Raw genomic sequence first — 26,388 nt, forward strand, 5'->3', positions numbered from 1 at the left:
TCCTTGAACTCAAAATAACGTTAACGCATAATAACGTGAACCATCATGACTCCGCTATTTTGATAAAGTTCCAAGAAAATAATCGACAAAAAATATGTATAATTAGGGGATATATTCACAAATTCTGGTGTGATTAAAATGGTTTCAGTTAAATAATATTATTGGGTGCAATGAAAATCGTTCGACAGTTTATTAATATTAAATCTGTATAATATACGTAAATATAACATTAATTACTATACTATAATTATTGTATACTATTTGTTTTGATTTAATTAGTACACATATTCAAATAACCTTTGCACTAATTACCTAATCCCATCAGAGATTGTTATTATCGCACTAAAATATCATTACGTGTGTTAGTTACATATATTTTACGTCGGGATGTATTATAAATTCAATATACGCGATATAATCCGTTTTCATAGTTTTATTACATATATTTTGTTATATACCTATTTTGTTGGCGTTAAATAAGTTATATAGGTATACTTTTTTAATTTTTTGCTGATCAGCATACCTAGTTATTAATACCATATAATATTATAGTTCATAGTTCTGCAGAAAAAAAAAAAACAAAATTTTTTCGTCAAATTGAAAATTTGTCAAAAATAAATTTGGTCAGTGCATTGAAAATAAATCCAATTGGTTAGCTCTTGCATAACTACTGTCCACGAAAGAGAATCAGCAGATTTCTTTTCATTAGTACCTTTTTTTAATCAACTCTATCCCAGACTTATTCCGTCTTTCTTTCCTATCAATCCCATTATCCCGCTCAAAAGCGTAGAATTTTGCTGCAAATCCTTTCCCGAGTTATTGCAGCGTCACCCATGTAATATCAAAACAAAAATATCTTATCGTACACACGCTGATCATTTCAAAATCAACCTTCGTACATGTCTTGAGAGTCGATATTCCAACAAATTTTACTCTAGATAAGCGCTTGTTAACGCAATCAAACGATACGGAAGCTTAACAAAATCAAAATATCACAAGTATCGATCCTCGATGGTAGTAAAGTGGACTTTCTTCCAAGTCTTTAGAGTCGATATTTCAATGGAGGATGGTCTTGATACGAGGTTGGGAAAGTCGGTATGGACGGCTCCAGGCAAGTGCATCAGAATCGGAAAGCTTGACATGCATATGGCTCAGCGCGGCCTCCGGAGACGTGACGGATGCCACATGCGAACTGCGGATTTTCCAAGGCATTCCTACAAATGAGGTTGCGTTGTGTGGCGCGAGCGGATGTGGCAAAATCATGTTGCGGAAAAATCTGACAGAGATTTCAGTATTTTTAAACCCGACGCAAAAAGAGGGGTGTTTTACGCCAATGTGTGTCTGTCTGTGGAATAGTAGCTCTCACGTGGAAACGCCTTCCTTGCGGTGTTTCTAAGCTATGTTTGGTAAAAATCGATCCAACAGATTGAAGAGTAATCAACTCTTTTCAAAAAGGATGTAAGGCACGCAGTGTTAAGAAGTGGCAAAAATGTCACTCGTCAATGTCAATGTCTCCGTGATTGAAAAGACAAAACAGTAATTCATTAATTTCATTATCAAACTACCCCGTCGAGGGTCCCTTTGTTTGACATAATTATTGAAAGTCATAATGTAATGATTGACATATTATCATTAGTCATAATTCTGAAACCGTTAACTTTTCAGGATTTTCCTCGGGTTATCCTATAGATAGGTTAGGTTAGGTTTGTTTTATGGCAATCCTGAAACTTCTGAGAAAAACCAAATTATGACTAATGATACTATGACAATCATTACATTATGACTTTCAATAATTATGTCAAACAATAGAGACCCGATTCACGTCGATAACGGCAATCAGTAATAATAAAAGATAAAAATCCATTTATTCAAGTAGTATCCATTGGATCGCTTTTGCATCGTCAATATCAAAATTTTATCTTAAACATATCCGTACAACATGGCCTTTTTCACATATACATACACAGTCTGAGGATAGAAAAACATCCTGATACTACTCGCAGTTACGTAAAGTTCCGATCCTAAGTTTCCTTACACAGCTTACTCGTTAAACCAGACCCGGTGATATACATACATACAGATACACAAACACAACTTTGGTAGAGCTGACCCGTTCACACCTCGCCGCACCTAGACCTTTACTTCAAGTACCTCTGGTCATGATATATACCGAAGGGATTGACCGAAGGGTTGAGTATTCGAATTTTGCAATACTTATTGGACTTAAGTCACTGCTATTGAACGCATTGGGAACGCATTGGTTGGGAACGTGAAGAACGACGAGTTCCATTGCTATTTTTAGTAAGGAGCAAAATCGGGTATAGGATTTGGTATACCCGGTTTTGGACAAGGCGTGGGATAAAACCGGACCAAATAGATATTTACAAGTTGATTGTTTTGTCCACGTGTGATAATGTAATAGTGATCTCACTAATTAAATACGTAGTTAATTAAGTCAATCAAACGGAGACTAGTAAAGTAAATAGATTTTGATAAAACTAAGGTTTTTATTTAACTTTTCCCTTAACGTCACGGTTTTAACCTATTTTCCCCTACTTGTTCTAATTTATTTGTAAATAACAATTTATAGCGGCGGGTTTTTGAGTACTTACGGGAAGTTACGAAAGTCACGGCTACTGAACGCATTGTCAACGCAACTTGATAAGAATGGCAAGAATATACAGCAGATCAAAATACCATACCTAAATGGCATAAAAATAACTGACGCGATATTTGAATTCAGTAAAAGTTAACATCTCAAAATAATTGCACCGACACGTTACCCAAATGTAGCATGTCATCGAATACGCAGATTTTTCCCAATATCCGGCGAATGTAAAAAACGTTGAACATTTATTAATTAACTTGGAACAGAACGATGGGGATGTTAACATAATAGGTCGGATTGTTGCCATTACTCCATGTCCTGTTTACATCAGAGCCATTTTCGCTATTTTTCGTTATTTTTAACGCAATGGAACTTAATTGCATACAGTTATTAAACCATTGTTGCAGTTCAGTTCATTTATTTTGTTAAACATAGGCAGTGTCAAAACTAATTGGCCCTAAATTGAGTTGCGAATTACTTATTCGCAAATGTATCGTACAACGTACAATAGAAACTTAAATAAACTTCAATTACCCCTCTCAAAACTAAAAATAGTCTCATCGAGCCCTCACTACATGCTAATTAAAATATACAACCACCTACCAAACTCCCTAAAAAATATTGAAAAACTGCCGATGTTTAATAAACACTTAAAAACATTTTTAGTCAACAAATCTTATTACAATGTGAATGAATTTTTAAACGATAAACATGATTAACAATGTTAATTTAAATGCATGGTAGTTCTAAGTATATTGCTGTGCCCTTGCAGGGTGTCACATGTTAACCCACCTACTTAATCTCGTGGATACAACAAGTCCTTCGCAGTGCGTTCAGTGAAGCTGTGGAATGAGCTGCCAGTTTCGCTCAGACAGGCGCAATCGCTTGCCGTCGTTCAAGGAGAGGTTAAAGAAGCTATGGTTATTCTGATTGATTAATGTGCCTATATTTGTATTGTATGTTGCTTTATATTTTTCTACTTCTTTCCAATTTTTAGTGTATTTTCCCCATTCCTTTTTGTGTAATATATTATATGTTTATCCTATTAATTTTGTATGTATTTATATCCTTTATCTTTCTGGTACCTTGTTGTACATTTTGCTACATTTGTCACCCTCTTTTCACTTTCTCTTCTCATCTACTCAAAGGTTAACTGGAAGAGATCCCTCAAAGGGATAAGTTCGCCTTTGTACATCTTATTATTTGTACCATGTAATTTTTAATGTGTATATTTGTACAATAAAGAGTTTACTACTACTACTACTACTTATAAGCTCCCACCTAATAATGTGTAATGTGATATGCAATAAACAATTTCGAATTTTTTGAATTTAAAACGTTTTGCAGTACATATGGCCTTTAAAATTTTCGACATAATTACGTAATGTACTAATTAACGCACTAGTGCGGTAAAGTTAGCACCATATGTACTGTAAATTCATTTTACCAGAGATAATCCGTTAAATAATTTTATTTAATGTTAAAATTGACTTTCATTATAGTCCGATATATTGTTAAAGTTAACCAAAGTGCAAGTATTTGTACCTACCCAAATATTTCCACATCCGTACAGAACCCCGTCCTACGGGGTCCATTGATTGATGGGTCAGTGGACACGAGTGCCCACTAATAACCGTGGGATCGATTCCATTTGCTCACGTACGGATCAGCACGCAACTTCGGTGTGTGAGCGAGACAACGCTATGCACGTATATTACAGGGTTTTCAACCCTAGACACATTTTGCGGGGTGAATTTATAGGCCGTATTGAACAACTTTTACTATTAAACCAAACCCTAAATCGCGAAAAAAAAATCCACATCTTATCAGCCAAGATGTATGAAACAGACATTTTTTAAGCGATTGATCCCTTAGTGAAAGTTACTTAGTGTGACCTTATTATTCATTGCGAAAAATATGGTTAAGGGTCCTAAAACACCCTGTATATAGCGAGCAACCGCACCCCGGAGCGGCGAGAGCGGATCTAATCCGCATACAATGTGAAGACTACCGTAGAGCTTGTGCTAAAAATAAATGGTCAAATTATACTTAGATTTAAATGTAAAAATATCTCATTGATGGTGTGGGTATAATCGAAAATTTCTGGACACTTTTATGGCCATTCATCATTGAGAAAATGAGCATTCAACTGGAAATATAATTAATTTCATAGTGTAACGGAATTTATATGAGTAACTTTCGTACGTACACGATGGAATAAATTAAATTGAAGAATCAAGTATTTTAATGTTATTTCATATACAATTCTTATTTGTTGTGCTTACATGCCCACTTTTGCAGTCCAATTAAAAAAATAGTTAGTGTTTACAAAAAAAAAAGATTTACATGCCAGAAAATTTAAGTAAAAAAGTAAGACTAACAGTTTATTTTATTTTGCTCGGGGCAAGACGAACAGTGTGAGGATCCATACAAGTGATAGTCTTATCCCGTTGCTAGTCTTGCTCCACCTTACCTTAACAACAGGTGGTATAAATAAATAAATGTTAGTTTAATACATTCTCACCACATATATACCGTAAACTGGGGTTTTTTTTATTTGTGGGTAACCCTTATCTTTATCTTATCTTATCTTATAGTTTCGGGGGCCCTTACGGATACACTTCGACCCATAGGGATCTTTTGTGCAGTAACCCCGGGAAAGGAAAAGAAACCCCTACCCCCCTAGGAAAGATCCGTCCGCTACTCAAGAGCTTTGGTGGGGCATTTCCATATGGTGGACCTGGTGATGATGGACCTTATGGGTAGCGTTTTGAATTCTTTGGTTCCAGATAGCCTGTTCCAAATTCCTTCATTCTTTGTCTGGCGAGGGCGTGACATTCACATATAAGGTCAAATTCAAAAATTCAAAATTGCTTATTGCATATCACATTACACATTATTAGGTGGAGCTTATAAGTAGGTGGGTTAACATGTGACACCCTGCAAGGGCACAGCAATATATTTAGAACTAACATGCATTTAAATTAACATTGTTAATCATGTTTATCGTTTAAAAATTCATTCACATTGTAATAACATTTGTTGACTAAAAATGTTTTTAAGTGTTTATTAAACATCGGCAGTTTTTCAATATATTTTTTTAAGGTGTTCTATTGTCTCTTCCTCTAACCCTAGTTTACGACAGTTAACGAAGTTTTTTGTGGTTCAAACCTACAAATGTATCTTTCGAAGTAGGGCCAAGGTTTGACACACATTTTGTACAAACATAAATTTAACGTAATTCCATTAGCGACACAAATAAACAACGGATAAAAGCCTACAGCCGGGGAAACAACATTGACCAAATCTAAGACAAACAGCAGGGGTTTGTTTGATATGTGGCCATTTTCCCAGTTGCCACGTATTGGGTCACCGATTTCTATCCTCATGTGTGAATCTTTTGAAATTCAATAGCCCAATAAAGTTTGACAGTCTGTGTAATTTGGAAAGCTCAAAGCACGTCGTTGCATGTTTCGTAGGTAATCAAATCAAAAGAAAAGTGTACACGTAATGCGCGAAATTACACAATAGCCAAAATACTAAGTACATAAAAAGATAAAAGGTTACACAAACAATGGAATGGAATATAATTTAAAAATAAAAACTAAAAATAAGAATAGAATGAGGTAAACATTGAGAGACTTATAAAACAAAGAAAGCGAAGTGGCTGTGTGTGGTGTATTTATGTGTACATTGTGTGCATGTGTGTGTCAGGGCGTCCGTTAGCTGGTGCGCGTGCACCTAGCGGGCGCACGCACGCGGGTGTCATGCCATTGTAGGTAAAATGCGTCGCACGCGTTGCTCATACTATTTCTCGTTAACCCGCTCACCCGCTCCGTGCAACCGCGCTAGCTAGTAGCAAAGATAGATATAACTCCGTAATAGATGGATACAGTCTAAGGAAAAAACGTGCCTCGAAAATCACGAAAATTTGATTCTCGATCAGAGGGCGCCACTAGTTTCGGCCTACACTCGTATAGAGAGCGTTGACGGTTTCGTTTGTTATTTATAATTTTAACGCATATCAGTGAAAGAACATGGGTCAAAATCATAAAAGAATTTAATGCAAATAAAAAAAATCATTTATCCATATTTAAATACATTTGATCGTATTTTTATAAATATTTATTTTTAGTTTTAAAGTGTGTCGACAGATGGCAGTGAATTTACTGGGGTTACAAAATTTACTATGACAGTACCGCTCTAGTATAAGTTACTCTATGCTAGTAGCCTTTACTTAAGGGGCCCACTGACTATCAATTCAGTCCGCCGGACGATATCGGCCTGCCGGTTAGAACAAAAATTTGACAGTTCCGAATAACTGACAGGCCGATATCGTCCGGCGGACTGATAGCCAGTCCTTTACTTTCAGAAAGTTCTTAATATCCTCGTAAAGCCTTACCTTCTTATTTTGTCCACAGCTCCGCCCGACTGCCTACAGGATGAGCTGTCCTGCGGACAGTACGTCTTCAACAAGACGTACTGCTACTCTGCGCATTATCGGTGCGATATGCATGTCGACTGCATGGATGGCAGCGACGAAGCGGACTGCAGTAAGTACCAAATTATCAAGGGCTTAGATAGAGAAAGATAGTCTTATTGCGATTCCTATAATAGGAAAGAGAAAATAGTGCCATGCGTTGTTGTTATCACCGACCGGGTGGCATCATAGGAGGCGATGACGAAATACCGAAATTTATAAGAGTGAAAGAGAAAAAATCCCATGCTGCCCTTTTATATGAATATTCTTTCTCTTACCCCCGGTCGCTCGGTGGCGCGTCTATAACTACTTGTATATACTATGTCTATGCAAATTATAGACCTTTATTACCTATCATAAGCACTTCAGGGAATCCCATGCTCCAATGACCTTCGATCTGAATCCCTTCGTTTTCTAATGTTTTTTGTAGTTTACCATATTAACAGTAACGGCTTTAAGTAATATAGTATCCCATATTTACTTCAAAGTTCATTGTCTTCGAGATATTTGGCATTAAAGATGAACAATTTTAGGCCAAAAAAACTGGTTTTCTGTGTTAATTAGTTCAAAATTAAAACCATAGACCAGTTTTTAGAGACGTCAAAGAATAGAAGAATAGAATAGAATAGTTTTTATTCGTAAACACACAGACAATAGACATACATTAAAAGAACATAGTTAAAATAAAGTGTCACGAAATATGTAGAAAGACGAACCCAAATATGTAGATTTGATATATGTAAGATCTTTCACAGCAATCGAGATACGAAAAATAAAAAGTGTTTTTAGACAATGTTTAAAAAAATCGTAAAAAAATAAGTATTCATATCTTTCAAAATCCGGTAGACAAAAATGGAAATAAAAGATTGAAGAAACGACAGCCGTTTGTCTTATAATTCTATCTGTAGTGCTAAGGTAGGAGATACGATTTAAAACTTGTCAAAAATCGATGAAAACCTCGGGTAACCCCTGCCGCCACTCCAAGGCCCGCTTGTACTATGGTTTTCTCGGCGAACAATCTCGAACGTAACCTCGCTGCATAAACCTTTTAGATGTTCTTCGACGCCGGTTCCGAAGTTATAGGTTTTAGCCAAATGTTTTGGCAGGTAAACACGGATGCTTTCACCCTACTGCTGCACCTTAATAACCTACCTAATAAAATTTGAGAAAATTAAAAAAAGTTAAAAAAAATGGCCCTAATATCGAATTTAATGAAGACTTAATTGATATCGACGGAAACTTTATTTTGTTTGTAAACAGAGGCAAAAGCTGACGAAAACACTTCAAAATCGATTACTTTTGTTCGAAGTTTCTTAATACGGGACAGCAATATTCTAAATTAAGTGTCAATGGCTCCGTATCTATGAAAATACCCCAACGATGTTATATTAATTTCCGCCTGAGTTAATTTCAATCATTTCCTTTGATCTCGGACGTTTGACTGTCACATTAAACTGGAACAAGTAATAACAATTAGCTAAATTGTCAAAACGAACTCCAATCAATTCCGCCAATAAGTACCAAACCGCAAGCTGATAGGCCAAGCAATAAGAAGGTTTACTGGGAAATGCTCGGAACACAATAGGGTAATTGTTTTTTTTTTTAATGGTATCAGTCGATCAGGTTTGTTTTGAGGATCAAATGTCTGTATGGGACCCATTGTCTTAAAGCAATACAAAAGTCACAAATTATGGTCAAAGTCTGGCATCGCCACTTTACTGAGCAAACGCTCTAACACAAAATTAAATGGCAACACATCGTGAGGTCACTGTGTCACTTTGCTTAGAAGCCGTTTCGATGTATGGAAAACGAAGAAATTTCGATTTTGTCGGTGAAATGTTGCGTTTATGTATATTGTTGCTATAATTTTTTTTTTAAATAAAATGTAAGGAATCGAATGGTACTGTTATTTTTATCGTATTTGAAAGTTTAAAAACAAAGTTTTTTTTCGAAACTGAGGTCTTGTATTATTCCCATATATTTTTTTATTGTGATAAATTGCTCATTTTCTATCTATTTAACTAGATGTAGTTATAAAATTCAACATGTGTCAACTACCCTATTTTTGACTCCGTAACGTTTTGGAATAGTTAGGAGGTGAACATATCAAGGCCGATTGAGCCGAGGCGGAGAGGGGGGTTTGAAGGTCCAATTTTTCGGTTTTTCGATTACATCTCGGAAACTATGCATCTTAGCGACATGGCCACTTATACAAAATGAAAGTTAATTTAATTTGTTATAAGTTTTATTTAGGCTAGGTTCACACGGCCTTACTTCTTACGTTCTTATGTTCACCTCCTAACTCGTCCAAACAAAGTTACGAAGTCAAAAATTGTGTTCCAAGCATTTCCCTCTTTTTTTGAGCATTCATTTCCTGGCCTAAAATAGAAACCGAACGAAAACAAAAGAAATTACGTTTCCTCCGCGGCCAAAGTCATTCCACAACAAATAGTACGTCGAAAACATCGGAGGCAAATCTCCTGGCGCTGAAACGATGCAATCCCGGGAAATGGAATAGTTGAGGCGATGGATGAGATACATATTTAATTCAACCGGTTGCTACTCGCTCCACGGAACAAACTATCCTTTTTAATCCAAACTTGCGAGATAGATCTACGATATAATTGAGAGCTATTAAAACTCCGTCTCGGGGAAAGTTTTGCGATATATTTGCTGGAAAAAAGTGTGCTCCCGTTTAGTACTGTCCCGCGAGCGAGGCGGGAACGAGTAAGCGTACTTTTATTTCTACTTGTTTGACTGGAAAAAAGATGACACTCGTATACAATACAATTCGTTTATCTTTATAACATTGTTTTATGGTTTTGATGTTCAAAGACGGATTGGATTATTAAAATATTGTGAAATTAGATTCACTCACTTTATTATGTTTGTCAATTCTGTCATTGAATTTAATGTCGTGTAGCTACCACTGGCGCTAGTTATGCACGCTTAATGTCGCCCCACGATATGGTCCGACCGGACCGGTACAGTCGCCATCAGATATATCGGAGCGGCCTAGGTGTCTAGAAATATCTGAACACGCACTCTAGCGCCTTGACAATAGAGGCGTGTTAAGATATTTGTGAGCACCTCGGCCGCTCCGATATATCTGATGGCGACTGTACATGTTCGATCGGTTGATCCGTATAATTCTACTTTTAGTGTCATGTACTTATGTCGTCATGTCGTATCTTTTTTTTGTATAAGTTTATGTCAATTGTGTGTAATTTATTTTTCGCCATGTTTCATGTTTCTTTCCTTTATGTTTCTTTCTTTTTGTCTGTTACCTTCCGTGATTTTCAGTTGATGGTCTCATCGGAAGATCAGCGCTGGAAGTCGCCAGCAACATGCTGAGATGGGGCCATTTCGTGACACTTTATTTTCACTATGTTCTTTTTATGTATGTCTATTGTCTGTGTGTTTACGAATAAAAACTATTCTATTGTATATGACTTATAGTTTATTAATTGAACTGTTTTAAATAATTAATATTCGCGGTACAGCCGAAAGAATAAATTGCTTTAAAAAGGCCTAACGATCTCTATAACGACCGGTCCTGCTCGTGCGATAACCTGATTAATATGTTTCCCTACGATCTTGAGCAGATTGTTGTGAGTACATACTCGAAATAATATCCCAATTAAATGATATGAATGAATGATATCTACAGAATATTTCAGTAGGTAAAAAAAATCACTTATTCCCGGCGGCGAGAAAAGCAACACATTAAAAACTCAACCGTAAGCAAGATTTTATAGAGCGTATTGGAAATAAATCTAAGTTTGTGGAGAAAATATGTCACGTGGCAAAATTGAGTAAAAGAACGAGTTATGGCTTAATTCTCCGCTTCACGAGACACGAATGATATTCGAATTCAAGCGAAACTCGAGACACTGCCATTATTTTTCAACCAGAACTCAAGTAGTACCCATTAAAATTTAGAAACAAATTTCTGGAGTTTCAGAGACAACAGATTTTAGCAGGAACACGGTACGGTAAAGAAAAGCGCAATTTATATAACATTAATACTTGTTGAGTGTGTTACCGTTTTACGTTGGTCCGTCTATTTTGCCTTGTCATCATATCATCATCATCATCATCATATGTCATGTCTTGTCGTGCCTGAGGAAGGATTCCCTAAGAATCCGAAACATGTCGCCAAAAGCGACTAAAAATAATAGTGAGTGAAACCGTACTAATCTAAATATTTTGAAATATGTCTCACGATAGTTAAGGTTCGATTTTTGCCTTGTCTTTATGCCAAGTTTAATAATTATGGTTTTTTTGCTTGCGAATTTCCTTTGCCCGAATCACCCGAATGTATGACCAGAATATTTGTTTACAAATATCAAATAGCAACTGGGTATCCGTCTTTCCGGTTTTTCATACACATCGTAGGAACTAAATACAGAAAATGTTTTCGCGAGCTGTCCATGGATACTTACTATAAATCAGTTAGTCAAAGTCTTTGATGTTCAGCTTCTACTAGCGCGTAAGTGAAATATCTGCTGCCACTGAAACCTCTATCTATCGTCGTTACGCGCAAAATGTTCGGCATATTTTGAGTTCCATTTGTTTTTACTTTACCTACCTAGTGTTAGTAAATTAATAACTGTATTTAGTACCCTAAGAGTAGTTTAAGTGTAGTATATTTCTATTACATGTTTTAGTGAGAATAAATATTATAGGACATTCTTACACAGATTGACTAAGTCCCACGGTAAGCCCAAGGAGGCTTGTGTTACGGGTACTCAGATAACGATATATATAATATATAAATACTTAAATACATAGAAAACATCCATGACTCAGAAACAAATATCTGTGCTCATCACACAAATAAATGCCCTTACCGGGGTTCGAACCCAGGACCATCGTCTTCACAGGCAGGGTCACTACCCACTAGGCCAGACCGGTCGTCGAATCGTCGAAGTGAATGTCCTTAATGTGTATTTGTACACTCATCTCCTGCTCACTTATTTCTGTTTGCTTTCTAAATAAATAAAATTAAATATATGTGGCCACTGGTCAGTATTTTTTAATAATATCACATTGTGTACATTAACGACAAATATTTACTCTAAAAACAGCTAAATAAAACACAAGCTGTGGGTATATCGCGCTTTGATGTCGTTTTAGAGTGGTTGACCTTTTCACCTGCCATGTGGAGTTCTCTTTTTAAAAGAAAATAGACCGGTGTGTTTCGGAGCGGCGTTTCTGCATGCCTAGATAATCAGTAGTCTGTTGCACGTACAGTTCCATACATTGTATACGTACATTTCGCCGCTATAGTTACTCAACCTCGTATCTGCAACACTCATTTGATGACAAAAACACTCGTATTCCGAATGAAAGAAAAGCGACATTTCCATCAAATGATTGTTGCAGATATGAGGTTGAGTAAGTATAGCGACGATTTGGAACATACGTGTGTGTGTTGGTTGTGTTTTTACTGTAGAGCTTTGTGCGTGTTCCTCGTGTCATTGTTAAAAAAACCCGGCCAAGTGCGAGCCGGACTCGCGCACGAAGGGTTCCATACCATTACGGAAAAAACGGCAAAAAAATCACGTTTGTTGTATGGGAGCCCCACTTGAATATTTATTTTATTCTGGCTTTAGGTAATACATCATCTGTGAAAATTACAACTGTCTAGCTATCACGGTTCATTAGATACAGCCTGGTGACAGACGGACAGACAGACAGCGGAGTCTTAGTAATAGGGTCCCGTTTTTACCCTTTGGGTACGGAATCCGTTTTTTTGGGTTCCGTACCGTAGCTTTGACTAATGATTCATACTAAAAACTTTCAAAAACTTGTCTGCCCTTTTAGCCAATTTATTTTATTTTAGTAGTTATTTAATAAAGTGGTGATTTGTTATTTATTTATATATTAGACATATTTATTGTGGCATCTTACAAAATTCCCGACATAGTATGAAAAGTCTACATAAACTTCCCTCGTTGACTGTAAATTTCAGTTTCAAACCAGATCCTCAACATTGTTGCATCTCTAGAGTATACTCGTACTCGTTAACTTATGTATGTATGTACGTACGTAGGCTACGTTCTGTATGGTAATGACGCGCACTGAGCCTCAACTTGGGTTGTGGAACTTTTAATACAGTTCCAATACAGCGAGGTAAAACACAGTATAGTGAGACAGTATGTTGACTTAAAACTTAGTTTGGGACTGATTTATTTATTTATTTTTTATTTCAAATATATTTAAATAACGCAATGAGCACGTGAGAGGCTCTTTCAGAGTGGCCCCTATCATGGACAAAGTAAAGGAAAGCAGGCTTAGATGGTACGGCCACATCATGAGACGAGATGACCATTTCCCAGTTAAATCCGTCCTAAATATCCCCACTAAATCCTTGGGAAGAGGAAGACCTCCCGACACATGGTGGTCCAATATCAAGCGGGAGATGAAAGCCCAGAACCTTACCCCTATGACAACCCAGAATAGAGCGTCCTGGCGCCGCCGTACAAGGAGGCCCGACCCCAGATAGAACTGGGACTAAGGGAAGGAGGAAGAAGAAGAAGATATTTAAATAACATTACAGTCGTAACCAATGCGTCATGAAATATAAATTATAAATTAACAGCTTAAAATTACACATCAACAGTTGACGGCCTAACGGCCCCGCCACGACATCGCGCGGCGTCAATAACCCACAAAATAACTAGCAGCATGGATCAAGAACGACCATCATATCCTTGCTGTTAGAGTTATTTAGTCAACGTGACAGCGTGATAAAACGGCGTCCGTCACTTTCAATCGCCAGTTGTTAAAAAGTGACGGTCACGTCGATGAATCCATCCATTATACGAGTTAAATAAAAGCTTGTAAATCCATACTCGTTTTTACTTTTTAATTTTTTAAGCTTAAAATACTGTTTTCTACGTTAATATTTGCAGTCGAAGTGTAGTAAGTTAGTTTATAAGCGCTGTGATTGATGATTCGATTTGGAACGTTTAGCGACTTAAGCGGATTATACGAGCGACTTGGAAAGCTATTATTATGGCGAATAGGCCTGCTAGGCAGATTCTAAGATTATCTGTAACTAAGTTATAATAAGTACCTAAATTAAACGTTTATAGTCCATGCAATTATCCATATCCATACAAACGAAGGGTTCCGTATCATTAAGCAAAAATCACGTTTGTTGTATGGGAGCCCCCTTCAATATTCATTTTATTCTATGTTTAGTATTTGTTGTTATAGCGGCAACAGAAATACATCATCTGTGAAAATTTCAACTGTCTAGCTATCACGGTTCATGAGATACAGCCTGGTGACTTGTTGTTATAGCGGCAACAGAAATACATCATCTGTGAAAATTTCAACTGTGTAGCTATCACGGTTCATGAGATACAGCCTGGTGACAGACAGCGGACAGACAGTCGGACAGACAGACGGGCAGTGAAGTCTTAGTAATAGGGTCCCTAGGGTAGGGTTTTACCCTTTGGGTACAGAACCCTAAAAATATAGAACTACAGAGATCGACCTAGTCCCACAGTAAGCTCATTAAGGCTTGTGTTTTGAGTACTAAAAAGACGTCTCATGTAAAAAAAAAACCCTATTTAGTTTTGCATGCATCCTTTGACATGAGCGCTGAAGACGCGGTTCAGCGGATTGACTCAATTTCATACCGTCTACTATGCTGTGTCTATACCAGGGACACAATACCGGTATATTTTTCATACAAATAAACCGGTATTCAATTTCGGTTTCACCGTTGTTTATGTATATTGTTACACTTAATTTAGCTAATGTGATCAATCATTATGCTTACCTAATTACTATTCTATAATATCAAAAACATATTGTGTATAAGGTACGAGATATTTCGATTTTTAGTTTTACCGGTAACGGTCCCTGGTCTATACCGGTGTTGTATACGATTATACAATACCTATGTATTTTACGCTTTATAATGTTGTGTCTTAGTCTAACCCGTTCGTATAAAAATACCGCAAATCGATGTACAGGTTAGCCGTTTGGCACACACATACTAGAGGCCAAAACAAAATTTTTGATCCGCAGTTCCTAAAAAAATTTCGCTGCGGGGGGAGTGGTAAAACATTTTTTTTTTTGTATGGAAAAAAAAAAATATTTTTTCCAAAACCTATGGTATGTGGTATCATACGAAAGGGCTTTTTGAGGCGATTCTAAAAATATATCACATGATTACATTTCGGGCATTTTTTTTAAATTAAAACAAAAAGAATTTTCGAAACATACCAAGTTTGGGCTCCTCAAAACACGATATGGCTGATTTTTTTTTGTACAATATACCACAAATGATACGTGATATCCTCATGTCTTTTCAGCGATAAAACGGCCTTTTGTTTACCTCTACTTGAGTTAGTGTATTGTATTGTAAGCTAGAGATATTCGAACAAAGACAATAAATTGAACTAAGTAGGATGAGGTAACATATTGTTATAATTGTCGCATGCCTATAGCCTTGGTTGACGCCATGTACTAGTAACTAGAATGTGACGCTGCGTATAGCGTCACATTTTAGCTTAGGTAACTACAATCATTTTGAGTGCTAAACTGCTAACTTTTTTTTTACTAGCCTTATTTAGTGTCCCACTGCTGGGAAAGGCCTCCCCTCGCTTCCTCCACTCGATCCTGTTGTTTGTAGTTTCCCGCCAATCCGGATAAAATGCGTCCAAGTCGTCCCGCCATCACCTTTTCGGCCTACCTACAACACGGCCAACACTTACATGGATCAATATATATTTTTTTACTACTTTCCTGTTGATCATAAAACAAACGGACTTTTAATATCCTCATAGGCATATTAAAAACTTCTACTTATTTCTTAATATTTGTATGACAAAAGTCTTAGAAAAATTTAACTTTTGTGGACATAACAAAAGTTAACGATTTTAATATATTTTGCTACAGAAAAGACGCAGGTTTTCCTTTTCGTTACGCGTTTGCGTTAAGTCTCATTTCTTATGTGATCTTGAGTTTTGAAAACGTCCCGCTGTTCATAATCCCATACAAAATACAAAATGAGACTTAACGCAAACGCGTACGTCCGTCACGCTATCGAATGAAAACTTGGGGTTCTGAACTTTTTTGACCCATTTTCTGTTTTCAATAAATTCCTTGTTAAAAACTAAACCAAGCCGTTGTTGTAACGTGAAAGTCACATACGGCGTTTAGCTTAGAGGGGCCCACTGACTATCAGTCCGCCGGACGATATCGGCCTGTCAGTTAGAGCAAAAATTTTACAGTTCCGAACAACTGACAGGCCGATATCGTCGGGCAGATTGATAGTCAATGGGCCCCTTATAGGTCTAGCGCGCTGGCATCCCATCCTTTGTGTGGCCAAAGTTAGGCATAAAAAATAGGTCCGAGTTTGGCATAAATTTGCATTTAATCTGGATGACAGAAGGATGCATTACGGGCTCTTTTGATGGTGTCGTGTCATTTCCATACGGGCGATTTGCATGTTTTGATGCGGTGAGACCTGACACAGGACGGTTTAGTGTCTAGAAGGCGTGCTCTGTAGGGCCACAGAATAAATAATAGTACTACCGTACAGAAAGGAAACTTTCTACAAAACCGAAGTTTGACAGCGGTTCAGGGTCGAATCATGCTGTCCCTTTCATTATGGCACTATCCCTTTCGGCTATTTAGGGTTGTCAAAATTCAAATCGTTATCTTATCTGTGGTCGTGCACGCAAAGGGACGTCAAGTTGTGCCAACCCTAACAATTGCTCGGACCAATGCTGAGCCGAACGGAGCCGAGTTTGCCCGAGGCGAGGAGTTTCGCACCCCTGGTAGGGCTAAGATGTTCGGCTCTTTATCTTTGTCATCATGCCTGTCACGTTCTAACAAGTATGTAAGTGCGAAAGTGACGCATGACATGACAGATGATAAAAATGCGACCATGATACCGCTGCAGATTGTAATATATAAGACTTTTGAAACTGGTAGATCATACCCATAACAAATCCAGATCAAATTCATAACCTGTAATTAGGTACAATCAGAATATTCCCTCTCGGTTAGCACAATGTGTTTGTATATTATGCGTGACTGCGTGGGTAAGTTCTTTAGGGAAATATTTTATAACAAATTGCTTTATGATTGACACAACATTGAAGCAAGTTGTTTTGTGACTTCATGTAAAACAAGAAACCATTTAATTATTGATTTATGTGTTCTATTTCGTCTAACATCCCATCCTACATCAAAGTTCGAAAAGCAGAATTTAAATTTTCAATTAATTTATATTTCCTACTTTTGTAGAATATCATAACTGCGAAATTAACTCTGTCTGTCTCTCTGTCTGTGACCTCTTCACGCTCAATTCGCTGAACAGATTTAGATGAAATTTGGTATGAAGACGGTTTCAGGCCCAGGGAAGGACATTAGTTTTAATGAATAATCAAAAAATTCATTTCTTTTTTTTTTGTATGATCTATTTCAGTTTATAATCCATGCATGCTAAACAATAGACGAAACAAGCAAATACGAAAATCCATACTATTATTATAAATGCGAAAGTGTGTCTGTCTTTCTGTCTGTTACCTCATCAGCTTAAACCGCTGAACCGATTTAGTTGAAATTTGGTATAGAGACAGTTTGAGTCCCGTGGAAGGAGAAAAGCTTTTATCCCATAATTCATCTTTAAAGGGGGTGAAAAGAGGTGGTGGAAGTTTGTATGGGGAATCGTTAAAAAGCAGATTGGACAAAAAATAAACCCCAAATTACTAACTTCACGCAGACGAAATCGGGGCACAAGCTAGTGACAAATAAAGCGATTGATCGTTATAAAAATTGAATTTATAATACATCCCGACGTTTCGAACCCTTTACAGCGTTAAAGTTTATAGTCTATGATGGTTCATTATTTTTAGTATGTGGGTATTTTTGCACTTTAGTTTTTCCTCAGTCACCCGTTGACCACGAACGCTGTAAAGGGTTTGAAACGTCGGGATGTATTATAAATTCAATATACGCGATATAATCTGTTTTCATAGTTTTATTTCATGAGTAACTATCGCGGTAACCGAAGACAATATTACACTCAAACTACTCACAGTAACCTATTTTTCCTTATATCTCCCATATTGTGCTAACCTTTCTAGCTCAAAGTTATCGACTACACAAAGGCATAAGACTCGGTCTCAAAGGCTTTTTCCTAGGCTTTGTATGGCAACCACATTATCCACGATGCACCTTTATAAAGCAGTATAATATACGGAGATAGTATATAGGTATGTATATTTAAAATGTGTGCAGGACGGTAATGAGATTCAGGAAGATTTTAAGCAAAACGGGTACGTGGATTGATTAAAAAAAAAATGAAAATTGTGTTAACCGCTTAACCCCGGGCCTTAATGTATCGTATGTGTCTAATCTCTTTTGACATTTGCAAAAATAATTGTCTTTTCTGTGGATATTACAATAGTTAACGAATTACAGGCGTATTCTGAATGTATTTCTTCGACCAAAAACGTCACTTTTGAAACTGACAGATCATAACCATAACTTTGACGACCGGTCTGGCCTAGTGGGTAGTGACCCTGCCTGTGAAGCCTTGGTCCTGTGTTCGAATCCCGGTAAGGGCATTCATTTGTGTGATGAACAACAGATATTTGTTCCTGAATCATGGATGTTTTCTATGTATTTAAGTATTTGTATATTATATATATCGTTGTCTGAGTACCCACAACACAAGCCTTCTTGAGCTTACTGTGGGACTTAGCCAATTTGTGTAAGAATGTCCCTATAATATTTTTTTAATATTTATTTATTTATATCCAGATCTAATACATAACATGTTATTAAAATCAGAATATGCCTGTAAGATACATTTTTCAACGCAGAAATTTAAAGATATAGAAGGTTTTATCATGCCGGAAAGGATAAATTACGAAAATCAGGCTTTTAAGTCCGTTTATTTTATAATGTCAATGGGAAAGTCTTAGATATAGTTGGTCAAACCAATTTGTCAGTCAGTAACAACCAGGAAAATTATACTCATCCCTTTCTTTTGGGCGCTAATACTAGTGTAAGACAAAGATAGTATGATTCTCTCTGTCTATGTTTGAAATGAGACAGTCCTTTGACAAAATATATAAGTAACTCATACTAATAAAGTTTTCGGCCCAATAATATTTCAGGCATTTTCTATGAAAAGGGACCTTAGTGTCGATGGCGCTTACGCCGCACGCCGACGCGCGGCATTGAATTTATATCGGAGCATCGTTAATAACGGCGTAAGCGCCATCGACAATAAGGTCCCTTTTTATAGAAAATACCACATTTTAAATCGGAAACCCTAGTTTAAATTTCTTTCGATAGCGTGACGGAAGTACGCGTTTGCGTTCTCATTTTGTATGGGATTTTGAACAGCGCGCCAAGCGGGACGTTTTGGAAACTCACAATCCCATACAAAAAGAGACTTAACGCAAACGCGTACGTTACGCCACACTGAATGAAATTAACACTGAGACAGATACGCGTCAAAAACATAACTCACTTTACGTTACGGACCTAAACCGAAATTTTGCGCATGTATAAAAAAACCGGCCAAGTGCGAGTCGGACTCGCGCACGAAGGGTTCCGTACCATTACGGAAAAAAACGGCAAAAAAAAACACGTTTGTTATACGGGAGCCCCATTTAAACATTTATATTATTCTGTTTTTAGTATTTGTTGTTGTAGCAGCAACAGAAATACATCATCTGTGAAAATTTCAACTGTCTAGCTATCACGGTTCATGAGATACAGCCTGGTGACGGACAGACAGACAGACGGACAGCGGAGTCTTAGTAATAGGGTCCCGTTTTTACCTTTTGGGTACGGAACCCTAAAAACAAACAGTCAGCAATACTATTCGCTTAGCACGGTTGCATACAAACTTCTATGCAAGGGGGTACCTTTCTCTGCAGCTGACTGTGCACAGATAATTAGGTCCTAATGCTCCCATACCTGTTTACCCTACAATGATCATTACTGTTGCTATTGAGTCGTACCCCAACGCGTTTGACGGTCCCCGTTTGAACATTGATAATTAGAATAGTGTTTGTGCACAAGGGAAATTTCACACTTCGACACACGCGATCAGACACATTACACCTATTAGTGTTGGTAGGAAATCGAGTCTTTTAAGTAGAATAACTCGACCCGGTTTTACGAGACTCAGCGCTTTAAAAACTTCCTAGTCGTTATTAAGTATTTTTATTAAGTAGGAAATCGAGTCTTTTAAGTCTAGAATAACTCGAGCCGGTTTTACGAGACAGTGCTTTAAAAACTTCCTAGTCGTTATTAAGTATTTTTATTAATTGCAAATTCATAGGACACTAGCCTATGAATAAAGACTGTCAATAATTTTGTAATAGGTTTTATCTATATAATAGTAGCTAAAGAAAATAGTTGTTACTGTATGATTTAACCTGGCGTCCGTTGGCTCTTGGCTCGTTGGGTGGATGACGTTCGAAAAATCGCGGAGCACTTTTGGATGAGACTAGCCCAGGACCGGGATAAGTGGCGTACACGAAGAGAGGTCTATGCCCAGCAGTGAGCGACTGAAGGCTAAACGATGACGATGATGATGATGATGATGATGATGATGAATAACCCCTGAATTTTACATAAAGACATCGCATTGTGAGATTTTTCTTTAAAAAATTGAGTTCTCTTAACAGTACTCAAGTTTCTACAAAAAACACTGGTTTGTAACAAGTTGAAAAGAACTCAAGTTTCGGCTTACTTATTATTTAATCTGAAAAACTGTGTCGAGTCTTAAAGTAGAGGACTTAAAGGACTCGAGTCTTAAAAACACTCGACACATCTGTCCACTGCGTAGCAGATTGGAAAACCCATTCAATTGTTTGCTGTATTCTGAAGCAACAAAGTCCAAATTACGACTGGTATTTCGACGGCTAATATGCGTGCGACGGCTAATTTTGTGAACATTATGTGACAGAATTTGTTTTTGTATTCTGTTTTCCCTGAAAATACCTGGGCCGGGCTTGGACGTTTCGGCCGCCGTAATTTTTAGTAGGTAGGTAAAGTTTTAACATAATTTCGAAGTTGCAATTCATCATCAACTCATACTTTGCGATTTTTGTAGTGCATTTACGTTTATTACGTAAAAGTGACGGCCAAAGTACGACTAACAAGTCATAGAGGGTACAGACAGAGGGGAATGAAACTATTCGCATCTGTCCCCGGCGGGCACAGAATAGGAAATAATCGTACCCATCTGTTCCCGCCCCACGTAATCAAGGCGGGGACCGTTCGGAATTCGCCATGTTGATCCACGTTTCCACGTTTCGTGCATACGGTAGATATTCGGTTTACCACCTCTATAGCAGTCAATTAATATTGTAATATATTTGTTACAGCGTACAGAAAGTGTCAACCGGACGACTTTCAGTGCGGCGTAGAGACGTCCGTATCAGGGAAAGCGGCTTCTCAGGGACCCTGCATACCTAAGGAAAAGAGATGCGATGGGTAAGTACTATTTGTATATAATTCTTAAATGTTTATACATGTTACCTTAAAACCCAGTTTTGTGTGAAAATGCGTTTCGGAATGCTTTTTCACCAAGGCGTTTTGTACAAATTTTGATGTTCAGTAAATAAATGTACTTTTTTCTTTTTTTTTTGTAATTTTAACTAGGTAAAATGCCGTTTTACGTTCACGTAGCAGTTCCCGTAACTTAGATACTGGCAGACTCAGCCTAAATCGTTGAAGGTAGGATCTTGAAGTTTGAAAAATACTCCTGTTCGTCAATTGTTTGTTTGTGTTTTTAATTATTATTTTTAATTGTTTTCGAGCTACATATATATTTTTTTAATTCAACCCTTTAGGGGATGAACGCTTGGTTGAAAGTTATTAAAGCGCATGCAATCACATGTGGAGGCTAGTTGCAACATACGTAGATATTTTTGTGTTTAATTTTTCTTCTAAACATGGAAATGCGACTTACCACTCTATGCGATACATAGCATGGAAGAGAAATTTTATTTTTCTATATTTGCTGTATTTGGAAACTGTGCCACGCATCCGCCATAACATTAATACTATGGTCATTACTTCTTCCTTTCCGATAAGGTGAAAAGTTGTTGCTAAACATAAAATTGATTTTGATTAGAATTCTTTCAATTCTTTCCTGTACTGTCACTATAGGTTAGCAAACAAATACAGTTTAGCTACAAGGTATTTGTACGTAATTGTAGCGGTAACACAGCATAATTACTTTTACTATCTTGTTTTCAGTCTTATTTACCTATTTACCAGTTTTTCCTGCGAAGTGTTTTACCTAAAAACCTGTAGACAATTCAGCCGGCCTAGCCAAGGTGACAATCGCTATCGCTACGACAACGAAACGCTTTGTGTCTCTCTATCACTCTTCCATATTAGTGCGACAGTGACAGTTGCGTTTCGATCGCTACGGAGCGTTAGCGATTGGCGTGTTGGCTACGGGGCCTGTTGTCCCGTTAAGAAGCTTAAAAGACCTGTAACTTACCAAAAAATCAAATTCCTTGATATTCAACATTCAACCAACTAAAATTCCCTGGCAGGCTCGGCCAAATTGCACCTTCCCATACAAACGTAGTTTCGCTCTCATTTTAAAACTACTTGTTGGGTTGTAATGAAACTGCACATACAATGACATGAGGTATATCTAGGTCTGTATTCCATACTAATATTATAAATGCGAAAGTCTGTCTGTCTTTCTTTCTGTGTGTTCCCTCTTTACGCTTAAACCGCTGAATCGATTTAGATGAAATTTGGCATAGAGATAGGTTGAGTCCCTGAGAAGGACAGGATAGTTTTTATCCCGATAATCATCCATTAAGAAAGTAAAAAGCGGGGTGGAATTGAGATAATTAATGAAGTGCCTGCTAATTTGTGTGCATAATATGCTCAAATTGAATGATTGCTATGAGAATTTTTCCAGGCGCTATACTTACTTTAGCTGCCATTACTAAGTCCGCGCAGACGAAGTCGCGGGCAAAGGCTAGTTAGTTTATATAGCTCCAGTTTATAAAACGAAAAGCAAAAACAAATTTTGTATGAAAAACTTAAATTCGCTGTATTTTTTTAACTATGGTATCTGAAGCTACATAAACTACTTACAGACATAGATATACATCCTATTGTAAGCACAAAGTTTCAGAGCAAGTTAGCTAGTCGTTTTAAAATGAGAGCGGAACTACGTTTGTATGGAGAACCGAGCTTGCCCGGGGATCCTTATTAGATTACTGATAATTTACTAAATTGAGCTCGGTTCGGCTATGATTCGATATATCAGTCAGAAGTATTATTCGAAAAAGCTGAAAGGTCGGTGACGACAGATAATAGATTTGCAGAAGCTTGTCTCCATACGATTACAACAGTAATAGTTGACTGAACCAATCTCAGCGCAACACGTTTTTAGGTTATTTTATGATAGAGCTTTTAACTCTCTTATTATTATTAATTATTATTATCTATAATAGAGTCTATTATTATCCTTTCTGGATCACCGTGTAAGGCGCTTTTAAGCGTTAAACGCCTTTACTATTTAAAAAAAATACAAATATGCGGAATGTTAGGATGTTTGCTGTCATTTTTGTAATTTGTTGAAAATTGAAAATAATTCCAAGGGGTTGGACCCAGCATAGAGTAACATGGCCTATAATATAACTAGGCTGCTTGTCTTTTATCGGCCACACACATTAAGGGGCCCACTGACTATCAGTCCGCCGGACGATATCGGCCTGTCAGTTGTTCGGAACTGTCAAATTTTTGTTCTAACTGACAGGCCTATATCGTCCGGCGGACTGATAGTCAGTGGGCCCCTTTACGAGGTGATTTGACGCTACTTTACAAAGTACACAGTACTGTAAGTACCTAGTTAAATAAACATATCTTCACTATTTGTCTTCATTTATTGACCTACTTCATGTAATTTTTATTTGCTTATTTTTTATTATTTAAGCGTTAGTTTCATACGATGGCTGGTTAAAAAAAGCTGTTTTTCATTTGCTGCGAATAGCAAAATCGCAATTGTAATTAAACTTGTCATAGAATGAATTATAACAATTACCAAATATAGATATAACTCCGTAATAGATGGATACAGTCTAAGGAAAAAACGTGCCTCGAAAATCAAGAAAATTTGATTCTCGTTCAGAGGGCGCTACTAGTTTTGGCCTACATTCGTATAGATGGCGTTGACGGTTTCGTTTGTTATTTAACCATATTAACGCATATCAGTGAAAGAACATGGGTCAAAATCATAAAAATAATTAATGCAAATAAAAAAAATCATTTATCTATATTTAAATACATTCTATCGTATTTTTATAAATCTTCATTTTTAGTTTTAAAGTTTGTCGACAGATGGCAGTGAATTTACTGGGGTTACAAAATTTACTATTGTCGTACCGCTCTAGTATAAGTTACTCTATGCAATTACTTATGACGTTCTACAATAGCTAGATAGCACTTTTTCTCTTTTCAAAAGTTTCTTCTGTATTTTATTGCTCTGTTACGCACGGCCTATGTGGAAATCGCATTAAATTAAACAGGGCCAGTAACCTTTATCGAATCATTGGCCGTTTCAATCCAGTAATGGTATTGATTTAATTTATTATGCTATATATAATAAGCACACGGTGACGAGGTTTAATTTCATTATAATAATGGACACAGCGTAGTGATTTTATTTTTATCTCTGGAGATTACATTTATTGGGTGTGTGGATGATTGGGGCGCCGCACGCCGCCCTAGCGATAATGGGACATTATATTTATCTGACATTACATATGAAAATTGGAAACGACGAAACCAAAGGTCTTTTAAACATGCATAGTTCTCAAGAAATTGGATTGAGTACCGCTGTGATTGGCTTAGTAGTTATCGCATAAACCGCTATACCGGAAAACGCCAATTCGAATCCGGTTTCGGGCACCAGAGAGCTGGTCAGTTCTTTAGTAGGTATCGATATGATATCTATGTCCGTTTAAAACTTTCCAGGTCATTTCCGATGGCCAAGTAATAAAAATAAACCTAATCCACATTATTACTTGTCCACAGTTACTTAGACTGCAGAACAGGAAAGGACGAAGAAGGCTGCGCGAACAACACCACGATTTGTCGACTGGACGAGTTTCGCTGCGAGTCGGGCAACAAGTGTGTCAACATGTCTGCGAAGTGTAATCATGAGAACGACTGCGGGGACAACTCGGATGAGGCGCATTGTAGTAAGTTTTAAACAGTAATATTTGTAACGACAATTTCGAAGACATACGGTACGCTGGATGAAAAAAGTTTTATAAAGATCACGATGGTCTGTGGATAGTTACTGTAGGGACAACGATGCACTTGTGTTTAAGGTGTTCCTTAGTTGAAACTATGCTGATTTAGCGCCCTAACCAGGCGGTAACCTTTAGCTATTCCTACAAAAGAAGGAGGAAAAGAACAACTCCCGCAGTGCAGTCTGCTCTTCATAATATCTGTCTAACCAACTGTCAATCTGCTGTTCTGGTCTGATCTTAAAACTATCAGGTCCGTGAGGAGACGAACGGCAAAAAGCACTTGCTTTCTCCTATCGATAACTATATCGAGCAGTCTATTAACTTAATTAAGGTTTGCTAAATTCTAATATTCTAATCTCATTCCAACCCTTATATTTTGCTTGTACTGTCATAAAATCCAACACAAGCATCGCTGCACTAGCTTCAGAACGTAAAAAATTGTATTTAACCAAGTATTTCTCTTTCCAGGCTTCCCGCCCTGCCACATCGGGCAATTTCGCTGCAGCAACGCCCTTTGCATCCCCGCCACGTTCCACTGCGACGGCTACAAAGACTGTCGCGACGGCTCCGACGAGGCAAACTGCACCGCCATTGCCTGCCCCGACAATAAGTACCTCTGTCCGCGAGGCGCGCCTGGAGGACAGCATAAGTGTATAGCGAGATCGCAGTTGTGTGACGGGAAGAAGGATTGTGAGGATAATGCTGATGAGGATGCCGCTTGCTGTAAGTATTTTTGAACCTGTTCGTCCATTAAGTACTTACCTCTGCCAGATGAGATCATTGCCTGCCCCGACAACAATTACCTCTGTCCTAGAGGCGCGCCCGGAGGACAACATAATGCTGATGAGGATGCTGCTTGCTGTGGGTATTATTAATTGGTTGATCTGTTTTGTCGGCATTGTAGATTTTTAGGAAAATTGGGCAACAGTTTATGTAATAGTACTTTACGATACAAGTGCGAAAAGTAGGAAATTCGCAACGAGTGGCGATAAATTAAAACACGGTCA

At 37.4% G+C, this 26,388-nt stretch overlaps 1 protein-coding gene across 2 annotated transcripts in view; it reads left to right on the forward strand.

Moving 5' to 3' along the window:
• LOC134745596 (low-density lipoprotein receptor-related protein 2) overlaps nucleotides 1-26,388 on the forward strand; it is a 400,290-nt gene that overhangs the window by 349,249 nt on the left and 24,653 nt on the right. For both annotated transcript variants that reach the window (XM_063679669.1, XM_063679670.1), the window contains 4 exons: nucleotides 7,030-7,161; nucleotides 21,476-21,584; nucleotides 25,161-25,327; nucleotides 25,850-26,104. In XM_063679669.1, the coding sequence (XP_063535739.1) occupies nucleotides 7,030-7,161; nucleotides 21,476-21,584; nucleotides 25,161-25,327; nucleotides 25,850-26,104 (663 nt within the window). The remainder of the gene's footprint in view (nucleotides 1-7,029; nucleotides 7,162-21,475; nucleotides 21,585-25,160; nucleotides 25,328-25,849; nucleotides 26,105-26,388) is intronic.

This window comes from Cydia strobilella, chromosome 11 (genome assembly GCF_947568885.1).
Source record: "Cydia strobilella chromosome 11, ilCydStro3.1, whole genome shotgun sequence".
In the NCBI taxonomy this organism is placed as follows: Eukaryota; Metazoa; Arthropoda; class Insecta; order Lepidoptera; family Tortricidae; genus Cydia; species Cydia strobilella.